General features: G+C 48.1%; 1 protein-coding gene across 1 annotated transcript in view; it reads right to left on the minus strand.

Annotated features, from left to right (window-relative positions):
* PTPRA (protein tyrosine phosphatase receptor type A) overlaps nucleotides 1-24,474 on the minus strand; it is a 169,928-nt gene that overhangs the window by 2,913 nt on the left and 142,541 nt on the right. The window contains 14 exon segments of the mRNA XM_048508910.1: nucleotides 1,650-1,801; nucleotides 2,729-2,854; nucleotides 3,850-3,984; nucleotides 5,352-5,428; nucleotides 5,958-6,051; nucleotides 7,570-7,663; nucleotides 7,665-7,717; nucleotides 8,933-9,068; nucleotides 10,267-10,431; nucleotides 12,205-12,326; nucleotides 14,420-14,517; nucleotides 16,515-16,551; nucleotides 18,290-18,366; nucleotides 21,531-21,621. Coding sequence (XP_048364867.1) covers nucleotides 1,650-1,801; nucleotides 2,729-2,854; nucleotides 3,850-3,984; nucleotides 5,352-5,428; nucleotides 5,958-6,051; nucleotides 7,570-7,663; nucleotides 7,665-7,717; nucleotides 8,933-9,068; nucleotides 10,267-10,431; nucleotides 12,205-12,326; nucleotides 14,420-14,517; nucleotides 16,515-16,551; nucleotides 18,290-18,366; nucleotides 21,531-21,621 — 1,457 coding nt within the window.

The raw sequence follows: 24,474 nt of genomic DNA on the forward strand, positions 1-24,474 counted from the left end.
AAATCTTTAAAAGCAGCGATAAAACAGTAAAAGCTAAATCTCATAAATACAATACAAAAATACTAGCATAAATATAAATGGCGTCCAGCAGCTCCATATTCAAAATCCTCTCCCCAAGAGGGAGGAATGGCAGCTCCCGTTGAATGGCAAATGGCCCAGATGTAGAGGCCATGACAGGGGGGGGGGGGAGGGGGGCACCATCAGCGGCCGGTTCCTCCAAAGGCCCGGCAGAACAGTTCCGTCTTACAGGCCCTGAGGAACTCACCAAGGTCCCGCAGGGCCCGGACAGTTGGAGGAAGAGCATTCCACCAGGCCGGGGCCAGAGCCGGGGCCAGAGCCGTATTCAAACATTTGCATGCCACTATTCCTTGTGGTTCAAGGCAGCACGCAAGAACGGTTCAAACATCCCCAGCTAAAACCCAAATCAAATAACAAAACCCAAATCCTTCCCTCAGCCCCACATTAAAAGATGTCTGCCATTCCAACCCCCTCAAAAGCCCTGGCAGACAGGCAGGGCTTCCTGAAGATCTCACCTCTTCAGAGAACCCATTCTTCAAAGCCATAATGGAAAAGGTCAATGCCACCCGGGTCACCCTAAGGGTTGAGTTAGCCAATAGATGGATGCCTAAAGACTATAGGTGCCCAGGGACACATAGAAGGAGAGGCCCTTCAAATACTGCAGAGATCAGGGATTCTACTCTGTGGCTGCTAGAGATGCATGCATGCTGCAGGGCTAGATTCAAGTCCAGAAGCAACTTAGAGAAGACCAAAAATTTGAACATATGAGTCTCCTTACAGGAGATGGGGGGAGGGGGTTAAATCCAAACTCTCACTGTCAGGGCAAATGTCTGATCTACAAAATCTAAATGACAGGTGTCGTATGACCACCTCTGTATGACAGCCTCTTTCTGGAGCTAATTGGAAAGGTATTCTGATTGGTTGATGAAATGCATATAATGCAGCAGTGTGCTATGTACTGCGAGACTCTTCTTGTCGCCTGGCGAAGCACTGTCAGAGAGAGCACCATTGCTGTGAACCTAATAAAGAAGGACCGCTTCTGGGAAGCTGATATAGCTGTGTGCGTCTCAGTTCCTGCTGTGTGTTCCAGTGTGAGTGTTGCACATCCCTGCTATCTGGGGTGTGAACCCCGCTTCAGTACTGCACCCCTCAACACTCACTCCTCCTCCATCTTCTTAATTTTTGTGTCAGATATGAGTAGGAGTGGAGATTCCTGAGCCCTTAGAGTTCAGGAATACATGGAATTCTGAACTGTGACTGGCCCAAGGTCATCCAGCAGCCTTCCTGTGTTCTTTATTTGGTGGCTACTGGGTGAGGAGATCTGTGCCTTTAAGAGGGAGGTGATGGGCAAAGTTAAGAGAACCAGGGAAAGCAGAGGCCCATAGAGACTTAAGCAAGCAGCTGCAAGGCAGGCACTGGGCTGGGGCAGGGGGTTCGACTTGATGGCCTGTATGGCCCTTTCTAATTCCACGATTCATCCTTTGCCTCCCAGTGCTTTTGGGATACTCAGCCTTGCTAATCCTTGTCGCCTGTGACAAAGCTCAAGATGAGCTGGAACAATGCCCAATGCGAGCTGGCAGTTTGCAAGAAAGACCCAGGGGTCAGACTGCGCATATAACTAACCCAATTACCTGCAGTGGACGGTGATGGGATGGTTTCCGGACTGCTGTTGCTGCTTCTGCACAGCTGCTATGATGTTGATCATTCCTTTCCCGTCGGAGGGGATGCCGACCTCCGGCCAGCCGTGGAAATGGAACTGTCGGATCTGTCGGCTTTTGTTTTCCTGGCCAAACAAGAGGGAGAAAGATTCAGAAAAGCCTCTGTCTTAATCCTGGGAGACTCCCAAAAACATCACTAGGTTTCAAGGGAAGGGAGGCCCCCAACCTTTTTGACCTCATGGGGTGCCTTCGAAATTCTAACAAAGCACAGTGAGTGAAGCCACAAAGAGCCACTATCTAGAGAGGTTTGTAGGCTTGAGTTTATTTTGAAATACCACGTAAAATAATGTGGACTGTGCAGCCCTGTTCATAACAAAACCTCAAAAGCTCGTCTTCGTCTTCTTTCGGATTGTGATTTCCTTTGTTATACAATTTGCTGAGAAAAGGCTTCAACGTTAAGTCGCTTTCATTAACAGTGGGAGTGAACCCACAGACTTGTCAATTCTCATTTGTACTTTTGTGTTTTGTGCATTTTCATGTTAGGCATCATCAATATGGACCTTCTAGGCTTTAAGCAACATTGATAATAGCCAAAAATATAGCATCTGCCGCTTGCTTTAGCCACACAGGGAGTAGCTGTTGCCCAAGCAACATTTTTTTAAAAAAAAACTGAACAGCCAATCAAACCTCCAATGGCCATTCAGAAACTCTGCTGGGCAAAAGCCCCACCTGCCCTGGCACAGGTGGTGTTGTAAGCAAAGAAATGAGGTTTGGGACTCTTTAGTTTGGAGAGGAGACGTCTGAGGGGGGATATGATTGAAGTCTATAAAATTATGCCTGAGGTAGAAAATGTTGAGAGAGAAATTTTTCTCTTTCTCACAATACTAGAACCAGGGGGCATACATTGAAAATGCTGGGGGGGGGGGGGGGAGAATTAGGTGGAAGAAATGAGCAGTAAAGAAGGCCTCAAAAAGAGCCGGCAGGAGAGAGGAGAGAGGAAAGGTCAAGGGGGCTGGAGGAAATGGGACAAAAGGGAGCAAACTGATCTGCACGGGGCCTTCCACCTGTTGCCTTAACAAGTCTCATACCCGTGCGCACTCTTCCTCTTTCTTCAGCTCCACGGTGATATCCCCGTGAGACACGGAGCCGTCAGAAGGCCAGTACTGGGCACATTTCTCCTGAGGAAAGCGGGAAATCAGGAAGGGAAATGAGAAGCAGGGTTCGGAAGACTAAATGGGACCACCCCCTTTCTGACTTTCTTGCCATGGGCCCCAATTCTTTCAGGAGGGACAACGCTGAGCTAGCCTGAAAAGGGGACTCAGATGTTTAAATATTAGACAAATACAGGCGGGTTTAAGTCTTACCAAAATATACGAGCCCAGATATGTCTGGCTGTTCTCAACCAGGGGCTTTTAAAGCTCTGAATCAGGCCCTGGCAGAAAGTTCTGTCAACTGAGACCTGGGTCCTGCAAAATCTGACTCAACCCCAATCCCCCCGCTACAAGGATGTGAGTTACATTTTCTTCCACGAAAAGTCTTTGGCTCAGCAAGTGAGTCCCCAACTCATTATGGGATGCAGCAGCTCCAACAGCAGACAAGTAGAACGCTGAGAAGAGCCAGTGTGGCGGAACGGTTATAGTGTTGGAGTAGGAGATTGAGGACATGGGGCCAAACTGCCCCTCTGCTCTGGAAGACTGCTGGGATTCATATCCCCCTTTCTCTCCTGTAAGAAGACTCAAAGGGGCTGACAATCTCCTTTCCCTTCCCCCCACCCCCACAACAAACACCCTGTGAGGTAGGTGGGGCTGAGAGAGCTCAGAAGAACTGTGACTAGCCCAAGGTCACCCAGCTGGTGTGTGTTGGAGTGCACAAGCTAATCAGATTCACCAGATAAGCCTCCACAGCACAAGTGGCAGAGCGAGGAATCAAACCCGGTTCTCCAGATTAGAGTGCACCTGCTCTTAACTACTACACCACGCTGGTCCTCTATTTAACATTACCATGCCACTGTCTGTCCCGGCTCTTCCTCCACTCCAGAGATCACAGAGCCTCAGGCAAGAGGCCCAGGTGACCCCCCATCAAAGCACCTCACAGGGGCTTCGCATCAGCAGCGAGACAGAGCCAAGAGGCCTCCGGAGCGTCCACAGAGCTCGCCTCTCACTCTGCAGCTCACCTGACCCCGCTCTTCCAGCTCTGTCAACATAACGATGGAGCAGGACTTCCACTCCCAGATCATCCGCCAGAAGTCTTCTGTCGTGTGCTGGAGGGGGCCTTGGCTGGCGATGTAGGAGTCCTTCTGGCGATAGCCCTGCAATTTTAAAGGCATGGTTACTACGAAGTGGCACGCAGAAGGCCACTGCTTTCACCTCCTGCATGTGAGCTCCCAAAGGCACCTGGTGGGCCACTGCGAGAGTAGAAGAGAGCTGGACTAGATGGACTCTGGTCTGATCCAGCTGGCTTGTTCTTATGTTCTTAGCAGCGGGGCCCTCATACCAAAACCACCCTTGGGGCACGACTGTTTTGCTCGAGTGGCATGCCCCCATTGCTCTGCTATCCATGAGAGGCTTTGCTTCTGCAAACAGAAGATTCTCTCTCCAAGCCTCCTCTCTTCCATTTAATGTGAAAAGAAGTAAGTCATTTGGAATGCGTCTGCCATGCAGGGTTCTGTCAAGACAGGAAATGCCACTGTCAGGTAGAAAAGCTCTGAAGCCAACTTGAGCGTGGCCAGGATTTTTTGAAATGCAAATGGATGGGGAAGGTCAGACAGGGAGAACAGAGATGGTGCTCGACCACAGAAACGCAATCCGAAGTCACATGAAGAAGAAGAGGAGTTTGGATTTATACCCCACGTTTCTGTCCTGTAAGGAGACTCAAGATGGCTTACAGGCTCCTTTCCCTTCCTCTCCCCACAACAGACACCCTGTGAGGTAGGTGGGACTGAGAGAGTTCCGAGAGAGCTGTGACTAGCCCAAGGTCCCCCAGCAGGAATGTCGGATCGCGGAACCACATCTGGTTCACCAGATAAGCCTCTGCCACTCAGGTGGAGGAGTGGGGAATCAAACCCGGTTCTCCAGATTAGAATCTACCTGCTCTTAACCACTACACCACACTGTTTCAATCTTACTCCCATTCTGAATAAATCTCATACCCTGAACATTTCATTGGTCTGTAAGGTGCTACTGATTCCCGTTTAGCTTTCCTACTGCAGAATTACATGGCTACCTTCTGTAATTAAGGTTTCTCTTCCCTTATATTCCAGACAAAGCTTTGGAATTTTATTTTCCTGGATGTGTAAACTAGCGTGTGTATGCACACACACACACACAACTGTGAATCTGGATGAACATGCTGGCCTGTTGCTGGTGTCAGCAATTCCAAAAGCTTCTGTCCTTGGTTATTTTCTCCTGAAGTTGTCACATAAGTAGGACAATGTACTGAGAAAACCAGAGCAGCTCTACAGAGAAAGCAACTCCTATTTCAGGAGAGAATGCTGCTAGAACGCGGCCATACAGCCCGGAAACCACACAGCACCCCGACTCCTATTTAACTTGCTAAAACAAGCCATGTATGATGCAAGGCTCCCAAAATAACTCGAAAAGGATTGGGGATCCAACCCTTTGTTCTAGCACAAAGTTTGAGGGGGAAAAAAGTGAAACAGAAAAAGCAGTCACTCACATCTATAAAAGAAGCATTGACATAATCTGTGTTTTCTTCTCCCCTCTTCACTGGAATGATCACTCTGTTGAACTCATCTGCAGGACGTAACAAGGAAAGAAGGAAGTTGATTCAGTGAAAAGCTGCGGTACTTGCAAAGGGGTAAGGTTCACTTACAGTGCTAATTCAATATATTTTGGGTCAGTTGCGGCTCATGACCTCCCACAGCCTATGCCTCGCGTCTTCTGTGCATCCTCTTCTTCCCGCTGCCCCGCAAAAAACTGATGGTTTTCCTATCTATCTATCTATCTATCTATCTATCTATCTATCTATCTATCTATCTATCTATCTATCTATCTATCTATCTATCTATCTATCTATCTATCTATCTATCTATCTATCTATCTATCTATCTATCTATCTATCTATCTATCTATCTATCTATCTATCTATCTATCTATCTATCTTTATAACTGTATTTATAAACCACCCCATCCCTTAGGGCTCTGGGCGGTGAACAACAAATATTACAAAACAATGTAACAATAACAATAAATTAAGATATCAACATCATTAAAATATATAAAATTACAGCGTCTATTGTGCGACTCTGCCCCACATACTCACATGGAATTATCTGTAACACCCTGTTTTTCTTCATGTTGGCTGGCAAGTTGCCCGTTCTCATCTTGTCGTTCTGAATTTTGATGGAAGTCAATTTCTGCAAAAGGAGATGAACAGAATACAAAATGCCATTGCCTGTAGCAGCTCTGGACTTCCTTGGTGGTCTAAGAGAACGCATCCACCCATATGTTTCTGCCTGGGCACTGAGATCAGAGGGGGAAGCCTGCTCGGCTGTCCTGCCCCCTTGGAAGTGGGGGGACGGCCTGGAGGTTCCCACTACACTGTGGAATGCCCCCAAGCCCCTTTCAGAGGTTCACCAGGCACCTACGCTCTTGGGAGTTTTGGCGCCTGGCAAAAACTGTCTTCCTCACCTGTTTGGCCTCCCCAAAACTATCTGTACACCCCTGCCTTTTATGGGTAGGTGGATGAGATTTTAGATTGTTTTAAGGTTTTTAAGATGGGGTTTTATTGTGATTTTACCATTGTTGGATTTTGTATGGTTTTTATTGTAACCCGCCCTGAGATCGTGGTAAAGGGTGGGGAATAAATGCAAATGAATGAATGAGTGAGTCAGTGAGTGAGTGAGTGAGTGAGTGAGTGAGTGAGTGAGTGAGTGAGTGAGTGAGTGAGTGAGTGAGTGAGTGAGTGAATGAATGCTACCCAGGGCTGGCCCTGCTTAGCTTCTAAGATCTGATGAGATCGGCGTAGCCTGGGCCATAGGATAATGTAACTGGGGATAAACAAAAGGCATCAACTCCAGTCTCTTTCTGCAAGGCAGGATAGCCTTCTCCCCACGAAGCAAACTAACACCTGGCCACAGCCAAAGAGCCCCTGCATGGTAAAAAAATACAGGTAACAAAGACAACACCTTGATAAAGCTGACTGGGAGCCAGTGTGTGTGTGTGTGCTGAACTTTCTGATCCACAGTGGGTGCCCCGCAAGAGGGGAAATTGGGGCAAGCATCAAACGGCTTTTGACCTTTGGCCAGTGAATCACAGCCCATAGAGATAAGCCAGCTAGCAGCCATAGGCCTAAACAGAGGGATTAACCTGGTTGACACCAGCCCCAGATGGCTCATCTACATTTCATGTTGTTTGTTTTTTAGATTGTGTTTTACATAAATTTTACATAATTTATGTAAAATTTTACATAATTTTACTTGTATTTTTTAACTTGTATTTTTGCAAGCTCCTTTGGATCCCTACGTAGTATGGTAAAGAAATACATTTTGAAAAATCCAGAATTCTTCCTCTCCCATCTAAAATACCAAGATGATTTCAATGGCAACACATTTAGGATAACTCCAGCAATCTGAAGCAGTTTTGGGAAAAGAAATCCCAGCCTTTTGGTCTTCTAGTTACCCTCCTCCCCTATCCTTGGATAGACTCCCCAAAGACTCCTACAGGCAATGACGAAAGACAAACAAAACAAAACTGGAATTCTATTCGTTTCCTTCTGTCTTCAAGCAGGCAGATTCAGAATAAGGGCTAGCCACAATCCTATGAATGTGTAGATGAGGAAAAAGCCAGCTAACTTGACCAGCATCAACCCGGAGAGGCCGGCTAGCTGGCTTTTCCCTTAATGGAACAGCAAGCGGACCACAACTGATGCCCACCTTGAACTCTTCCTCTAATCCATTGCTGCTGGTCCCTGGGATCTTGTTATAAATCTTCTGGAGGTGGATCTCCAGCGAGGTCACCTCCAGCTCTGTCTCCATACAGATAATGCTCCAGAAGGGCTTGGTAGATGAAGACGTACTGCATCTGGAGGAGAGAGAGAAAGCAATTTGGAGAGCCAGATCTAACCGAGGCCGTGCCCTGACGCTGAAAGAAAACAGGTACGTCTGGGTGACAAGGAGAAAACGGGATGTGGTCCCATTTCTTTTGCTGGTGTCGTGCCATCCTGGGGACATCAAAACAGACAAATGTAAGGCCGGAAATGCATTATTTGTCTTCCCCAGACTAAGAAGAAGAAGAAGAGTTTGGATTTATATCCCCCCTTTCTCTCCTGCAGGAGACTCAAAGGGGTTTACAATCTCCTTGCCCTTCCCCCCTCACAACAAACACCCTGTGAGGTGGGTGGGGCTGAGAGAGCTCCGAGAAGCTGTGACTAGCCCAAGGTCACCCAGCTGGCGTGTGTGGGAGTGTACAGGCTAATCTGTATTCCCCAGATAAGCCTCCACAGCTCAGGCGGCAGAGCTGGGAATCAAACCCGGTTCCTCCAGATTAGATACACGAGCTCTTAACCTCCTACGCCACTGCTGCTCCCTAAGTGTTTCTACTCTTGCTGGAGGAAGATGACAAAAGTGTTCAAGCCTCATCCCTTTACTTCCAGGTATAGGCACCTATCACTGTGTGCTCCAAGTTCTGGGGAAGCTGATGAGGCCCTTACGATCACCCTGGTCTACAGGGAGAGGGGGAAATCAGGTAAGGGGAAGCGAATTTGAAGGAAGAAGGAGAGTTTGGCTTTATATCCTGCCTCTCTTTCCTGGGAGGAGACTCAAGGCGGCTTCCAAACTTCTTTCCCATTCTCTCCCCACAACAGACATTTTGTCAGGTAGGTGGAGCTCAGAGAGTTCCAAAGAACTGTGACTGGCCCAAGGTCACCCAACAGAAATGGAGGAGTAGGGAAACGAACCCGCTTCGCCAGATAAGAGTCTGCCACTCATGTGGAAGAGCGGGGAATCAAACCTGGTTTTCCAGATAATAGTCCATCTGGTGTTAACCACTACACACACTGCCTCTCCAGAATCATGTTTCTTTCCAGTCACAGACAATTGCAAGAATAAAAATGGGCACTGTGTGTGTGTGTGGGGGGGACAGGACGGGACGGATGATGGACGGTGTGCATGTAACAAGCCCCAACCCCCATACCCCAAAAATCTTGTTGGTCTCCAAGGTGCTAGCGGACTAGATAAAGGAAAACAGCTACGCTGGCCTATGAAGGCTGACATTTTCCTTCCCGAGGGGCCCACTTACATCTGTCTGCACCATCTGGCAGCGCTGCGCTCTGATGCGGCTCACGAACCCGTAAACATCCACCTTCCTCTCGGTGAGCATCATGTCCAGCATGGCATCGATGACGATGAAAGTTCCTGTCCGTCCAACGCCAGCACTGGGTAGGGGGATGGCGGGAGGGGGAGGGAGGAGAGAAGAAATGGCTCCCTTTACTCAGCTCCAGCAAGCTGCCAGGCCTTTTCCAGCAAAGGAACCGGCTTCGCCAGACTGCAGCGGGCAAGTGATAGACAGAGGTAATGCTTAACTTTAAAAAAAGAAAAGAAATCATTGGGGCCTGCCTATGCCTAGCTCAGTTAAACTGAGGGAGGGGCTGTGGCTCAGTGGGTGGCTCTTCTTTGCATGCAAAAGGTCCCTGGTTCAATTCCGGGCATCCCCAAGGAAGAAGAGCCAGGCAGTGGGTGATGGGGAAGACCTCCGCCTGAGACCCTGGAAAAAGCAATTACCAATCTGAACAAACAAAACTGAAACCAGCAGACCAAGGCTCTGATCCAGTATAAGACAACTGCATGTCCTAAATCTAGAAGGTGGGGAGAGGTACATGGGTGGGATGGGTCAGCAAGAGTGGCCCCTGGCAGCTGCCCTACCTCAGGATACGCTGACGTCACTCCAGTGGTGGGATCCAAAAATTTTAGTAACAGGTTCCCATGGTGGTGGGATTCAAACAGTATGAAGTAAGCCAATGCAGGGCTGGAGGCAGGCCGGCTGACGAGAGTGGCCAGGCATTCCAAGGTGGGGTATTAATAATTTCTCTGTTACTGTAAAAAACTCTTACTGTAAAAAAAAAGTTCCTAATTTCCAGCTGGTATCTTTCTGTCCATAATTTAAACTCATTATAGCCAAGTCCTGTAGATCTACTGCCAGCAGAAACAACTACTTCTCCTCTAATTGACTGCCTCCGTCAGATACTTCCTTGCTTTCAAATGCTTCTAATTTTTTTGTTTCTACAAATCCAAAGAAGGATACTTTCAGCCTTAAACAAAGGAGATCCTTGATCCATATTTCCTAAAACATGTTTTAAAACAGCCCAACAGGAGAATGATCCCGCTTTTCTACGCTTAGCATTAACCAGCCACATAGGAAACAACAGGACTTTATGATTTTTTTGGACCTAATGGAATTTCCTAACTTCGGAAAAAGCAGACCCACTATTGAAGTAACCCCCTCTGGCACACACAAATGAGTGAAAGTAGCTTACTCTCGGGAACTGGTGAGAACCTGCTGGATCCCACCTCTGTGTCACTCCCATGAGAGAGCCCCCCCCCCCGCCCACCCACACACATAGACCTCAGACTGACCTGCAGTGGACAACAATGGCCCCAGCATACTGTGGGTTGCACGTCTTCACCTTCTTCAGGAATTTCAGCATCCCGATGGGCGTGAAGGGGACCCCGAAGTCGGGCCAGCTGGTGAAGTGGAACTGCGTCACCAGGCGCTGGGGCTTTTTTTGGTGGCAGTCGCCTTTACCTGGGTGGGATGGGGCGGGGAGGAAGACCAGTCGAGGAAGCAGGCGTCCAGGCTGTGGTGGGAAGTCACACAACCTTCTCGGGCCTCCTCCCTCCCTCTCCTCCAAATACCCTTGGAAACTCCACTGCCAGGAGTTTAGCTAGGGACAGGGTCGGGGACCATGAAGAGAACTCCACACGGAAGGAGGTGGCTCACTTTTACCCTAGGACAAAGTGAGTGGCGAACCTTGAGAGCACTCCAGATGTTATAGTTACAATTCCCATCAGCCCTTTCCAGCAGGGCCTTCCTTTCCGTCCTTTCTCTCCCTGTCTGCCGGACGTAGCTCAAATGGCTCTTTTAATAAATACAATAAATGGAAGGGCATCCCCCTGAACCTCAAGCACGTAAGAAGAGCTGCACACAAAGATCCAGTAACTATAAGTGAGGCTCCTCCAGTTGATCCGGAGAGTCCAGCAGTTTCCTACAAGCAACCAAGTAATAACAGCATCTTCCTGCTCTGTAAATCCCATCATGTCAACCCGATGTTTCACTGGGAAATCGAGTAGGGGAATACGGGAATAGTGTTTAACTGCACACAACACAATAAGATTATAGCAGAGAGATGGAAGTTAGATTCCTAATGTCCAGTGACACAGAATAATGAAATCTTTAAAGCGAGGTGGGGAGACTTCCTTGGAACCAAATGCGGATTTGCAAGAGTTGCAGCTGACCCTTCTGAGAGCGTAATTACCACGTTGGACCTGTAAGAAAGAGGTGCGTTCTTGTGATTTTGGGAGAGGCCAGGACTGATTTCAGTTCTGGTTTGGTTTAAAGAAAGCAGTTATTTTTGCCTTGTATGATGTGCTGTATATATCAGTGTGGCTTTCAATATGGCCTTAAACCATATAAAATCTCCTTTTCCTCTGTTTTATCTGTGCAAGAACATCCAGGGAAGTAGATTAGGCTAAGGGTGTGTGACCAAGCCCAAGAGGAGGGGGGATTTGACCCTCATTCTCTCAGATCCTTTGCTGTCGCTCTAAACCCTACATCCGTGGTGGCGAACCTTTGGCACTCCAGATGTTATGGACTACAATTGGCCATGCTGGCAGGGGCTGATAGGAATTGGTAGTCCCACTTAACATCTGAGTGGGAAAGGTCGCAAAAGATCGCTGAAAAGGCCTGAGAAAAGTCTAATTTGTACTCGAACAGGGCACCCAGCTTTTGATCACACCAGAGCACTATTCATGCGGGTGGAGGAGGCAGAAAAGAATGGAGAGTCTTTCAGCTCCAAGCAAGAACCATCTTTTCCCCAAGTTGGCAAATCCTGGATCAGGGCTGTGCCACTTCAGAAGAGCAAAGTGGGGTGCCCGATAACCCCCGATGCCCCCCCCCCCACACACACAATAATATGGAAAATGTGTGCGTCACGCCAATGACATGGCCAGGCTCTGGATGTACCTCCCACCTTTTTTTGTGCGTGCATGGAGATTTTCTTGCATACAGAAATCTACTACTGTTCCCGTGGAGGCTACGTAATGCAAAGGGAGTTTTGTGCTGCGGGGCCAGAAGTCATTCTGATGGGACGGGGAGAAGCAGAATTAAGATTGGAGGCTAGACAAGTGGCAACCCGAGAAAGGGCCTTCTTGGTTGTGGCCTCAGAATGGAACCCACCCTCAGGGAGAGCAAGACGGCACAGACCAGTGGCACAAGCCAACGCCCATCTGGGCTGAAAAGCTTGGAAGATGCTTGAAGGAGAAGGCAGGGAAGGAGGAGGAGGAACAACGCCCAATACCTGCTGAATGCAGAATTTCCGCACCGTGTAGTCAACCAAGACAGTCACGTCTTCTACGGACACTCGGATGTTCCCGTAGGTCCAGCAGCCCTGGTCCGGCCAGTACTGAGCACATTTGCACTAGAGAGGGAGAAAACATTAAATAACAATTTGGTCCCACACAGACAATGCTTTGGCCCCAAGCTCCCCTTCCGTCTCCAACCATATGTGCTACATAAAGAACATTTCCAGATGGTGGTAACCATCTGCCACATATATACCGATTCTGCAAGTCCACACAGACCTCCTTTTCTGGTAAGTGGGTGGGGTTGGATGTGGAAGATTTTAGACTGTGTCTGGGCTTTTAGAATGGAGTTCTAGTGTTGTTTTTTAACGGAGTTTTTATAACGGGCCTTTATTGTGCTTGTCATAATTTTATTTATTTATTTATTTATTGTTTTCTTTTATATACCGCCCTATTCCCGTGATGGAACTCTTTTAATGCTGCATGTTTCATTGTAACCTGTCCTGATACTGTGGCAAAGGACAGGTAATAAATGTGAATAGAAAAGAACAGCACAGAGCAAAACAGAACAGAATATCTGCAATTTATTTATTTCTTTGAATGCTTGAGAAATATTTTAAGTGTTTTAATATTCACTGCCTTGGGGACCCTGAACTGGGTGGAAAGGTGGCACAGAAGTATGTATGTATGTATGTACGTACGTATTCATTCATTCATTCATTCGATTTGATAAACCGCCCTACCCCAGAGTGTCTCAGAGTGATTATTACAATAACAGAATACAATAAAACAAATCGAATAGCCCCAATTAAAATATACAAAACCTTAAAACTATAAAACTATAGCAGCAGCAGTAGCCTTCAATAAATAATTAATTACCGTATATACTCATGTATAAGTTGAATTTTTCAGCACATTTTTAATGCTGAAAAAGCTGCCCTCGACTTATATCGCGCGGTCATGGCTAAATTTTTTTGTGTGTGTTTTACTTTGCCGAGCCAACCAGAAGCGCCGGATTTTTTTATGCTAGAGGCACCAAAATTCCTTCAAGGGTACCCTTAGTGAAGACTCTCTCCTGATAATGTATCACCCAAGTTTGGTTGTTCAGGGGTCCAAAGTTATGGACCCCCAAAGGAGGGGATAACTCCCATTCCCCATTGTTTTCAATGGGAGCTATTATTAGTAGATGGGGGGCTACCCTTTTGAAGGTTCTTTTCATAACTTTGGACCCTCTGGACCAAACTTCACACCAAACCTGGCTGGTCTCATCCAGGAGAGTCTCTTTATGATTCCAACTGTTTCAGATTTGAGCCGAAGTTTAGGATTCAGGGGATCCAGTTAGTTATTGATTCCCCAAAGGGATACCCCATCTCCATTGGTTTACAATGGGAAGCTAATAGTAGAATTTTTTCATTTCTGATGAATATCCCTCTTAAAATCTAAGTTGGCTGTTACATTTGGACATACAGATGATGATAGAAGAATCCAGTTCTGAAGGATTTTTAACTCTTGTGTTTTAGCTTGGTTGCTGGTTGGAGCTAAGGTTTTTTTTGCCACTTTAAATTTATTGTTTGATACCATTATTGTTTCTTGTTGACCCTCTTTTCCACTTACAGAGCATTTTCCAGTTTACTGTTTTTTCTTTGAAATACAATATTCAAAACATTTGCAACCTCCTACTGGATGCCACCTCAATTGATGCTGCATTTCCCACCCTAAACTCTCCCTTGAAGTCAATAAGTTTTCCCAGTTTTTTTGTGGTAAAAATTAGGTGCTCTTTTCGACTTATGCAAATCTTGGTGCGAAGCCACTTTATACAGTATATCATACGGTAATAATAGAAAGGCGTCTGGCACCCAGCCCCAGTGCGATCAAACCTTGGGAGGGAGGGTTGGCAGATGGTCCCAATAGATAGCCAGTGCACAGGGACAACCCTGAGGCCGGGCTCAGCGGCCCGACCCCCCCCAAAACTACTGCTGCCCGCCCCTCGTGTTGTCCCACCCCAAGTAAATGTATTTATTTCATTACCTGCCTTTCTCTCCAGTGGGGGATCCAGAGAGGCTGGCCCTGTTCTCCTGTGCTCCATTTTATTCTCACAACAACCTGCCTGTGAGGTAGGTTAGGCTGAGAGGATGTGACTCGCCCAAGGTAACCTAGCAAGTTTCAAGGGATTTTGAACTGGGGCAACCTGAGGGTGTTACCCGTTTACCTCTTTCCTCTCTTTCAGGTTGGTCACCATGACGATCGTTGCTGTGTTTTGCTCCCAAATCATTCGCCAGAAGTCATTCACAGTTTCTTCTTTTGGTCCTTTGAAAAGGAAGAAGAGAGACAAAAATATCGCAGGGAGGCGCAGGTAAGGTGGCAGTGAGATCATCCACAACACCTCACCCACCCGTTTGTGAAAAGTAAACATATTAAGCTGCTTCTGCGTGAAAAGGCAGGACCTGCGACCCTCGCCACTTGGGGACCCAGCCTTTTCCCCCCTAACAGGCTGTACTCCGAGGCCTTTCCAGCTAGGCAAGGGGTAGGAACCTCGCGGCTCTCAGATGTTCCAGAGACTACAATTCCCATCAGCCTCTTGGTCAGCATGGCCAATTGGCCATGCTGGTAAGAAACTGATAGGGAGGATTCCTGAAGTTCCTGACCATTCAGGCTGCAGTCACGAGTTCTACCCCTGAACTAGGCCCTTCCTGGCACTTGCTCCACCAGACTTCCTTTCCACCCACTGGAAACACGAGAGGCTGGCCCTGAGAATCGTCTGCAGGCAGGAGACATGCTCCGGCAGCAGCCCCTCAGGGAGTCAACGTTCCTCCTACAGCATGGCTCAACTTTGCAACTAATTATTTAGCACTTCTGTCTCCTTAACTACTACTTCATGAAGCAGGAGAAGAACTTAAGAGGATGTTCAATGTGTTGTCGAAGACATTCACGGCCAGAATCACTGGGGTGTTGTGTGGTTTCCGGGCTGCATGGCCGTGTTCCAGTAGCATTTTCTCCTGATGTTTCGCCTGCATCTGTGGCTGGCATCTTTAGAGGAAAACATCAGGAGAAAATGCTTCTGGAACACAGCCATACAAGCCGGAAAACCCACAACACTCCAACTTAAGAGGACTTCACAGAATGCTACTTGCTGCAAGTCCTGGGGCTGGACCGGACGTGTTGTGATCCAGCACCTCTTTGGTGGCAAATGTACTAAGGCATTTTAGGAAATAGAAATCTGCATCTCTCTCTCTCTCTCTTTTGTATGGCCGTATTTCAAAGTTTGCTTGTAGAAAAGCTAAAGCATTTATACTTCTAAATTCTATAAAAACACCAAACAGTACAATTTTAAATGCCAAGTCAGTCATAAATGATGCATTTTATATCGTTAAAGCAGTAAAATAGGTTTAATGTACACTCTTATGAGCCCTCCTCTCTGGTTACGCATTTTTGTATGTCTATTTTGCTTTTATTGTATGGTTAAATATTTATATATGCTTGCAAAATGCTGCTTTAAATGTTTTAATGCCATGAGGTTAGCTGATTTGAGGACCCTGTTTAGGTGGAAAGACAAAGGCTTTAAACCAGGGGTAGGGAACCTGCTTGGCTCACGAGAGCATATGCGGCTTTCTGCCCCCCGCTTCACACTGTGGCTCCTGAGCCGAGCCGCCCGACTTCATCACTTGCCTGCCCTGCGGGTAGCAGGGCAGGCGCGCACCTGCTGCCAGCGGACAGCTGGGCAGCGCCCGTGGGCTTCCCTCTGGCCGCCCGTTGGAGTGGAGCGCATCAAGCGTTCATGCCAGCGGGCCGGAGCCGCATTTACCGGCTTCATCGTCGCCAGCCCTGCTACTTGCGAGGCGCACCAATTGCCCATGACCAGCTGGGCAGTTACCCGTGAGGAGCTTCCTCTTGCCCACCCGTTAAAGGCCGGTAGCGCTTTCGGCTTAGCCCGGCCAAGGCGGGCAGCTGGCCCCATCCTTGCCCGCCCTGCGGGCTGGCAGGTATCTATCTGTGCTTCTCAGAATGGCGGGGTAAAGCTGTTAAAAAACTCCAATATATACAGTGTTATCTTTATTTTAAATGTCAAAAATTATTTGCAGCTCCAAGTGTTTTCTTTTCCCGTGGAAAACGGGTCCAAATGGCTCTTTGAGTGTTAAAGGTTCCCTACCCCTGCTTTAAACAAATGAATAAAATGACAAATTTGCCTGAAATCTCCCTCACCACAAAAGCAGACCAAAACCACAGTATCACTATATTAAGACAGAATCAAAACTCACAGCCTTCTGCCACCTGAATAGAATATATGTGAAGGGAAGGGGACATACCTTGTGCTGCTATGAACTTGTTCTTTTCTTGGTACCCCTGCCAGGACAGAAGCAAAGAAAGAGGGAAGGGTCAGATCAGTTTTTGCCTTTGGAAAACCCAACAGCCACAGAATCACACCAAATAAACCACAGGGCTCCACCGGTTTAGGGAATTCCACAACAAGCGCAAACCCGATGATGACAACGATGTAAACACCTAGCTTTTATTATTCCAAAGTACAACGTATTACCAGAGCTAATGACCGGAAATCTGTTTACTATAGCTTTCACTGACTATGAGCCTCTTCAAACTATTGGTTACGATTGAAAGGTCTGGCAACTTTGGACACTAGAGCCAGGTCTGGAAAAGACATGTAAGGAGCAGCCTTATAGTGAGACACCCTAGCCAAATATTGTCTACTGTGACTGAGCAGCTGCCCTTGAGTTCTAAGGTCAGGGTATCAAACATGCGGCCCAGGGGGCTGAATTTGGTCCCTTGAGAGGGGTTATCAGGCCCCCGAGCCAGCTCCCCCCCGCCAATTGCTTGCAGGCCTGATAAAACCTCTCAAGGGTTTCTAATCTGGGCTGGTGAGTTTGGTGCAGGCCTGGCCCGGCCAAGTCACATTTATGTCACGTCTGGCCCTTGTAACAAATGAGTTGGACACTCCTGTCTTACGCAGAAAAATTTCAGGACCCTGCCATCTCTGAATTTTAAACTAGAAGTGTCAAGAATATAGCAGGGGCCCCTTTGGTGTGGTGTGCAAACCAAGTGCTTTAACCTCCTGACATCTGGAGAACTTCTGGAATTACAGCTGATCTCCAGGCAACCAACAGCCCATCCTAAGGAGAAAATCGATGTTTTGTAGGGTGGACTTTCTAGAATCACATCCTGATGAGGCCCCTTCCCTCTCTGAGGCCTGGTTTCCCCAGGATGCAAAGTCAATTTCCCAAAATTTCCCAATGCAGAGTTGGCAACCCCAGAGATAAAAAAGGTTTATTTTTAAAAACGTTTCTTCATTTATATAAAATACCCCCAAAACACAACAGATACAAATATAAGATACAAGGAAAAATGTTTTTATTTATGCTCAGCCAGTGGCTGCTCGGAGTCCACGGCACTTCCGCACTATCATAAGAACATAAGAACAAGCCAGCTGGATCAGACCAGAGTCCATCTAGTCCAGCTCTCTGCTACTCGCAGTGGCCCACCAGGTGCCTTTGGGAGCTCACAGGCAGGAGGTGAAAGCAATGGCCTTCTGTGGCTGTTGCTCCCGATCACCTGGTCTGTTAAGGCATTTGCAATCTCAGATCAAAGAGGATCAAGATTGGTCCATAAATCTGTCCAAGCCCCTTTTAAAGCTTGGTTAGTGGACATCACCACCTCCTGTGGCAGCATATTCCAAACCACAATCACACGTTGCGTGAAGAAGTGTTTCCTTTTATTAGTCCTAATTCTTCCCCCCAGCATTTTCAATGAATGCCCCCTGGTTCTAGTATTGTGAGAAAGAGAGAAAAATTTCTCTCTGTCAACATTTTCGATCCCATGCATAATTTTATAGACTTCAATCATATCCCCCCTCAGACGTCTCCTCTCCAAACTAAAGAGTCCCAAACGCTGCAGTCCCAAAGAGTCCCAAACACTATCATAGGTGCTCCAGTCCCTCAATCATCCTTGTTGCCCTATCATGTCAATGGGCTGGGAGACAGATGTTAAGGCAGGCAAGAAATGTGCTTCTATCTCAATAAGGAAGCTCCACCCCGTTTCCTGCCCCCACCCCTCCCAAAAGGATACTTACATTAATGAATGAGGCATTGATATAATCAGAGTCTGGAACCCCTTCAAGAGGAGTCAGGTGAACCCTGGAATGATCATCTAGGAAAGGAGGACAGCAGAGGCACATTAAGGATTTTTAAACATTCAGGAAAGCAGTACTTTGAAACTCTGGTGTAGGGCAGGGCAAAGGAAGTACATTTTCCTCATGGGGGAGAGATTATGTGAACATTACGAGGAGAGACTTAGGGAGCTGGGGATGCTGAGTTTGGTGAAGAGAAGTTTAAGAGGTGACATGATAGCCCTGTTTAGATCTTTGAAGGGATGTCATGTTGGTGAGGGAGCAAGCTTGTTTTCTGCTGCTCCAGAGACTAGAACCAGGAGTCATGAGTTCAAGGGGAAGGAAAATAGATTCCACCTAAACATCAGGAAAAACTTCCTGACAGTTAGGGCTGTTCAACAGTGGAATGCACTACCTCGGAGTGTGGTGGAGTCTCCTTCTTTGGAGATCTTTAAAGAGAGGCTGGATGGCCATCTGTCAGGAGTGCTTTGATGGTGTGTTCCTGCATGGCAGGGGGTTGGACTTGATGGCCCTTGGGGTCTCTTCCAACTCTATGATTCTAGCTCCCCCTCAGCAATCCCAAAAGTCGCTACACGGGAGAACCACCCTGGCGTCCCTCTTTCCCAGAGGATTATCTTAATAGACTTCAGGTCCCACAAGACATCAGGTCCCACACAGAAGTTAGAGCTGGATCAGAGCAACGCCTCCGAGCGTGTGACTTTGCAAAAGGACTGTTGGGTTAGTTAGCCCTACTTTTCATATGGGGTTCAGACGGGGGGTGGGGGGGTGGGGAGGCACTTTAGGATGAAGAGGCGGCTCACATGGATCTACCCAAATATGGGAAAACACTGTGTAATGTAGACAAAAACAATAGTATATACAGTCATTACATCTTCAGTAGATTCTGATTTTTACGGGCCAAGGGTCTGAGTCAGTGTAGGGCAGTGGTGGCGAACCTATGGCACGGGCCCCCCCCCCCCCCCCATCTAGGCTGGCCTGGGCCGATGGGCTCGATTATTAGCATTAAACCTAACTCCTAGTTTTGGGGAAGCAGTGTAGGTAACCCTGTTAAGCGCTGTTAAACCCCACTGATTTTCATGCACACAACTAAAGCGCGATCCTTTACCTGGGAGTAAGCTCGGTTGCTGGCAATGGGGCTTGCTTCGGAGTAAACCCTCCTAGGGCTGTGATTCACCCATTGGAAGAATTGCACGGTTGCTTCAAAGCAAAACCACCGACTACCACCAAGCTTACTCCCGAGTAACGGACACCTCGGAGCCAACTGTTTTTTCTAAACGAAAACCTCAGTATTCAGGCTAAATTGCCGTGTTGGCACTTTGTGATAAATAAGTGGGTGTTGGGTTGCAATTTGGGCACTCAGTCTTGAAAAGGTTCGCCATCACTGGTGTAGGGCCACCTCACGTGCCATCAGGGTAACGATCCGCCTTGCATCCACCCTCCAGAATGGAGGCATTTTTGCCATACTGCAAGTATTATTCTTGTGTCGCACGAACTGTTCCCTCGGCTGCCTCTCCCTTGGATTGTGCCGTCCTCTGGCTTCTACCTGCCACCCACAAGCAATGCGTCTCCTAGGAAACCTCCCCCCCCCCCAATATCATCAGTGCATCATTTTCTGTTCTGCCTTCAGCCAAGAGAGATGGGGATGGTGAAAGGCCGATAGCCTAGGTGATACAAAGCCCAGCAACCAGAGGCGTACCGCCCAATGGGCAAAGTGGGCAGTTGCCCAAGGCGCAAAATTTTTTAGTCACAGGGGTGCCTGATTAGTAAGCCCTGCCTATTCTGGCTAAGCCCTGCCCACTCTGGACGGTGGCCCACAAGCCACCAGAGGAAGAACAGGAGGATGGGGGAGCTCCGCCTCCGGTAAACTTGGGCTGCTGGGGTCGTCCGGGAAGGGTGAGTGCCGCGGCTGGACTGCTCCGCCCATGGGGGGGGCATCAAACTCAGGTTTTGCCCAGAGCTCCAATTTGCCTAGGTATGCCACTACCAGCAACGGTGCCTACCTACACAGCGGGACCAAAGCCCACATCAGCGAGACAGAGCAGAAAGCTGTCTTTAGGCCAAGCTGGCTGCAGCAAGAGGTATTTCTGAACATGTAGGTTGTGGCTGTCAAAGTGCTGTTGAGTCGCTCTTTATCAGGATTAACCAGAATTCGAATCCTACTCAGCAGCCCCACCCAGCAGCCCGATGGTTCCTTCTGACCGGACCTTTGAAGCATAGCCTCATCTTACCTTTACTCCACTATACTCTTTTCAACCAAAAGATCTAAGTAGAATTCTAAATCCATCCGCAACTGCTTCCTGGACCGTATGTTTAGTGCAATGCTCCGCAGCGGTCCTAGTGCCTGACTTGTTCTGTTTGAAGCAAGGAGGGGGAAGGAGATAGCCCCATCTTGTGTGTCGGTATACAAGATGAGCCAGAAACAGTATAGATACTGCAAAAAGAAAACCTCTGTCTAGCTCAAATAACAGTGTTAAAACTGTACCTTTAATGGAAATAATTTAAAAATCTGCATCAAAAAACCCAAAATACCAACAATAGGGAAAATCCAACTCAAGCTATTTTTTGGATTTCCCCTAGAGCAGGGGTCCGCAACCTGCGCCTCTCCAGATGTTCATGGACTACAATTCCCATCAGCCAATTGGCCATGCTGGCAGGGGCTGATGGGATTTGTAGTCCATGAACGTCTGGAGAGCCACAGGTTGCAGACCCCTGCCCTAGAGGGATATCACTTATACACAGACTTGGAGTTGTTTGTTATGTGTGATCCACATTGTGTCAATTTCTTTATTGTTGGTATTTTGGGTTTTTTGATGCAGACTTTTTCATTAGTTCCATTAAAGGCATAGCTTTAACGCTGTTCTTTGCGCTAAACAAATCCAGTTCACCAGGTAAGAGTCCGCCACTCAAGTGGAGGAGTGGGGAATCAAAAACCGGTTCTCCAAATTAGAACCCACTGTTCTTAACCACTACGCCAGGCTGGTGCAGAGATATCAACCTCAAAATGCTGTTGTGTAACTCAGTTCCAGCAAAATCCTGCTCGCAGGCTGTTCATATATCCTGTCAATAAATTGATTTCTGAGCTCAAACATCTGGTGAATGCAGTGGCCGACAAAACTTGACCCGACCACATCCTCCGCATCTGCTGGGCGTGTGAAGGACCAGCTCTGGAAGCCAATATACTTACAAGGCAAGATGTTTACGTATCTGTTCTTCTCCTTGTTTTCCTCTTTAGAGGCGGCCTCACAAGTGGCCTGGATGGGGCACGCCGGAAGAGCCTGGGAGAGCAGAAAGGAAAGAAATGTCCTGTTGGACCTCTGGCAGAACACAAGGGACCAATCACAGCTTTGCTGCATGATCACATGCTGATTACGTGGCTCCCGTGGCTTCTCGCGCCACTTCCTAAACAGATCAACGCTTATAAGTAGCAAGGAAGTCAAAGCGGAGGAAAGACGGTATTAGGAAGCTGGGTGACAGCTCAAGTCACCTAGATTTTGGTGACTTAGCAGTTCATTCTTCACTCTTGGGAGTGAAGCAGTGGGAGCTGAGACACACCTTGACGTGCTCAAGTACCTTGATATGTGCCCAGGTGATTGCAAAACAAGAAAAGACCTAGTTGGTGAAGAAGAAGGAAAGTTGGATTTATATCCCCCCTTTCTCTCCTGTAAAGAGACTCAAAGGGGCTTACAATCTCCTCTCCCTCCTCCCCCCTCACAACAAACACCCTGTGAGGTGGGTGAGGCTGAGAGAGCTCTGAAGAACTGTGACTAGTCCAAGGTCACCCAGCTGGCATATGTTGGAGTGCACAAGCTAATCTAGTTCACCAGATAAGCTTCCACAGCTCAACTGGCAGAGCGGGGAATCAAACCCGGTTCTCCAGATTAGAGTGCACCTGCTCTTAACCACTACACCACGCTAGTTCTCCATAGGAGATCTGCAGAACCAGAAATCCACATGGTCCAGAACTGTGTTTGACGGGGCCAGCCACCTGCCTTGGGAAAGCTCCACAGCAAAATAAAATAAAATAAATAATTCTGCCACTTGGAAGATGGAGTCCTTTGCTGGATGGGTGCTGATAGGTGTGGCCCAGCTCTCTGCAAAGAGATTTACTGTAGTGTGATTTAATAAGGTTGTAAAAAAAGGGACAGATGGAGCTTGTCTAGATCAGAGGTGTCAAACTCATTTGCTACAAGGACCTGACATGATATGTGACTGGGTCAGGCTGGATCTGGGGATTGGGCGGTGGCTTCCTCAACTGGCCTCAGATCGAGGGGTGGGGGGAGAGATACCTGACTGATGAGCTCACTGTGGGGTGGGGTGGCTGCCTTGAAGAAGAAGAAGAAGAGTTTGGATTTCTATCCCCTCCTTTCTCTCCTGTAAGGAGACTCAAAGAGGCTAAGAAACTCCTCCCCCCCACACACACAACAAACACCCTGTGAGCTAGGTGGGGCTGAGAGAGCTCCCAAGAACAGCTCCCAAGGTCGCCTCTGGCCGGGAAAAGGGCTCACCAGGCCAGATCGGGCATGGGGGTGGGGGTGGGGGTGGGTGCCTCAGCTGTCTCACAGGTTTAATAAGCCCCATCAAGGGGCCGTATCTGGTCCCTGAGTAGCACATTTGATGCTCCTACTCTAGATTTTCATTCTGCCTGTGAGCAGTTTGCTTCCAGGCAGGAGACAGAGAATTTGTGGAGCGGGGCAAATGTCTACCTGGTAAAGGTTCACCCTTTTGGTCACTCAGCTAATCTAAGGTGACCAGATGGTCACCTTTGTAAACCGGGACGGATGGACGGACGGATGGGTGCGCATGAGGCCGCAGGAGGCTGCCACACTGCCTTGCACCCCAGAAGGCAGTGCGGCAGCCTTCCAAAAATTGGGACACTTGAAAAAACCCACAGGACGCGGGACAAATTGTTTTAAGGCAGGACTGTCCCGCCAAAAGCGGGACGTCTGGTCAGCCTAAGCTAATCCTATGTGCCCTTTGCAAGTAAATCACTAAGGCAGGGGTGTCCAACTCTGGTGCTTCAGATGTTCATGGACTACAATTCCCACCAGCCCCAGCTGGCACGCAGGGGCTGATGGGAATTGTAGTCCGTGAACATCTGGAGCGCCAGAGTTGGACACCCCAGCACTGAGGGAAGAAGAGCAAGGTGCTGTACCGCATTGTCCCACAAGGAGGCAGCAAAGCCTGCTGAAGCACGCCCTCAAATCCCTGGGGTTGGTGCAGAGATCAGGGCTCCAGGGCACCGTCCCAAATAATCAAGAGCAAACCAGCAAAAAGTAAACATTCAAGCAACGGGGAGGAAAAACTTGTTTTGAGCAGAAATGAGGGCAGGAGCAGTGAGATCAGCCCCAAACCGAACAGAAGAGGAAGGATAAAACTCATCTCCTGGAATGCAAAGGAGTCAAGTTTCCAATGTGCCCGAGCAAGTTACGAACTCACACAACCTGTTCCAGAACTAGACCCTCAGCAGGTCTTAAATCAGAGACCGATGGGGCAGGGGACAGAATGTTTGAAGCTGATGGATCCCTGAACGATCTGGCTGCAAAATCAACCCAGGGAAGGGCCACGGAGAAAAAGCACGCCCTGCCCCGAGGGGAGGGTCAGATTCGTCTCTAAATCATCAACCAGGAATCTCTGTGTGGCCTTGGGCAAGTCACTTACGCGGTGCCTGAAATGTTTTACAAAACTTTGTGGGGCTTTTTTGGCTAAATTAATTTGGGGTGGGTGGGTGTCTTAAACACTTTGTACAGTAAGAAGGAAGCTGAAAAGTGCGCAGTTGACAGGCAGTTGATTCAAGATGGACAAAAATATTTGATGCCGTGTCGAAGAGGAAGCAAGCTTGTTTTCTGCGGCTCCAGAGACTAGGACCAGGAGTGATGGGTTCAAGGTGAAGGAAACGAGATTCCACCTAAACATTCGGAAGAACTTCCTGACTGTCAGGGCTGTTCGACAGTGGGGTTCACTGCTTCAGAGAGTGGTGGAGTCTCCTTCTTTGGAGGTATTTAAAGAGAGGCTGGCTGGGTGGCCATCTGTCAGGAGTGCTTTGATGGTGTGTTCCTGCATTTCAAGGGGTTGGACTTGATGGCCCTTGGGGTCTCCTCCAATTCTATGATTCTATGAAAAGGAATTTT

This window comes from Sphaerodactylus townsendi, linkage group LG10, assembly GCF_021028975.2.
Source record: "Sphaerodactylus townsendi isolate TG3544 linkage group LG10, MPM_Stown_v2.3, whole genome shotgun sequence".
NCBI classification, from domain to species: Eukaryota; Metazoa; Chordata; class Lepidosauria; order Squamata; family Sphaerodactylidae; genus Sphaerodactylus; species Sphaerodactylus townsendi.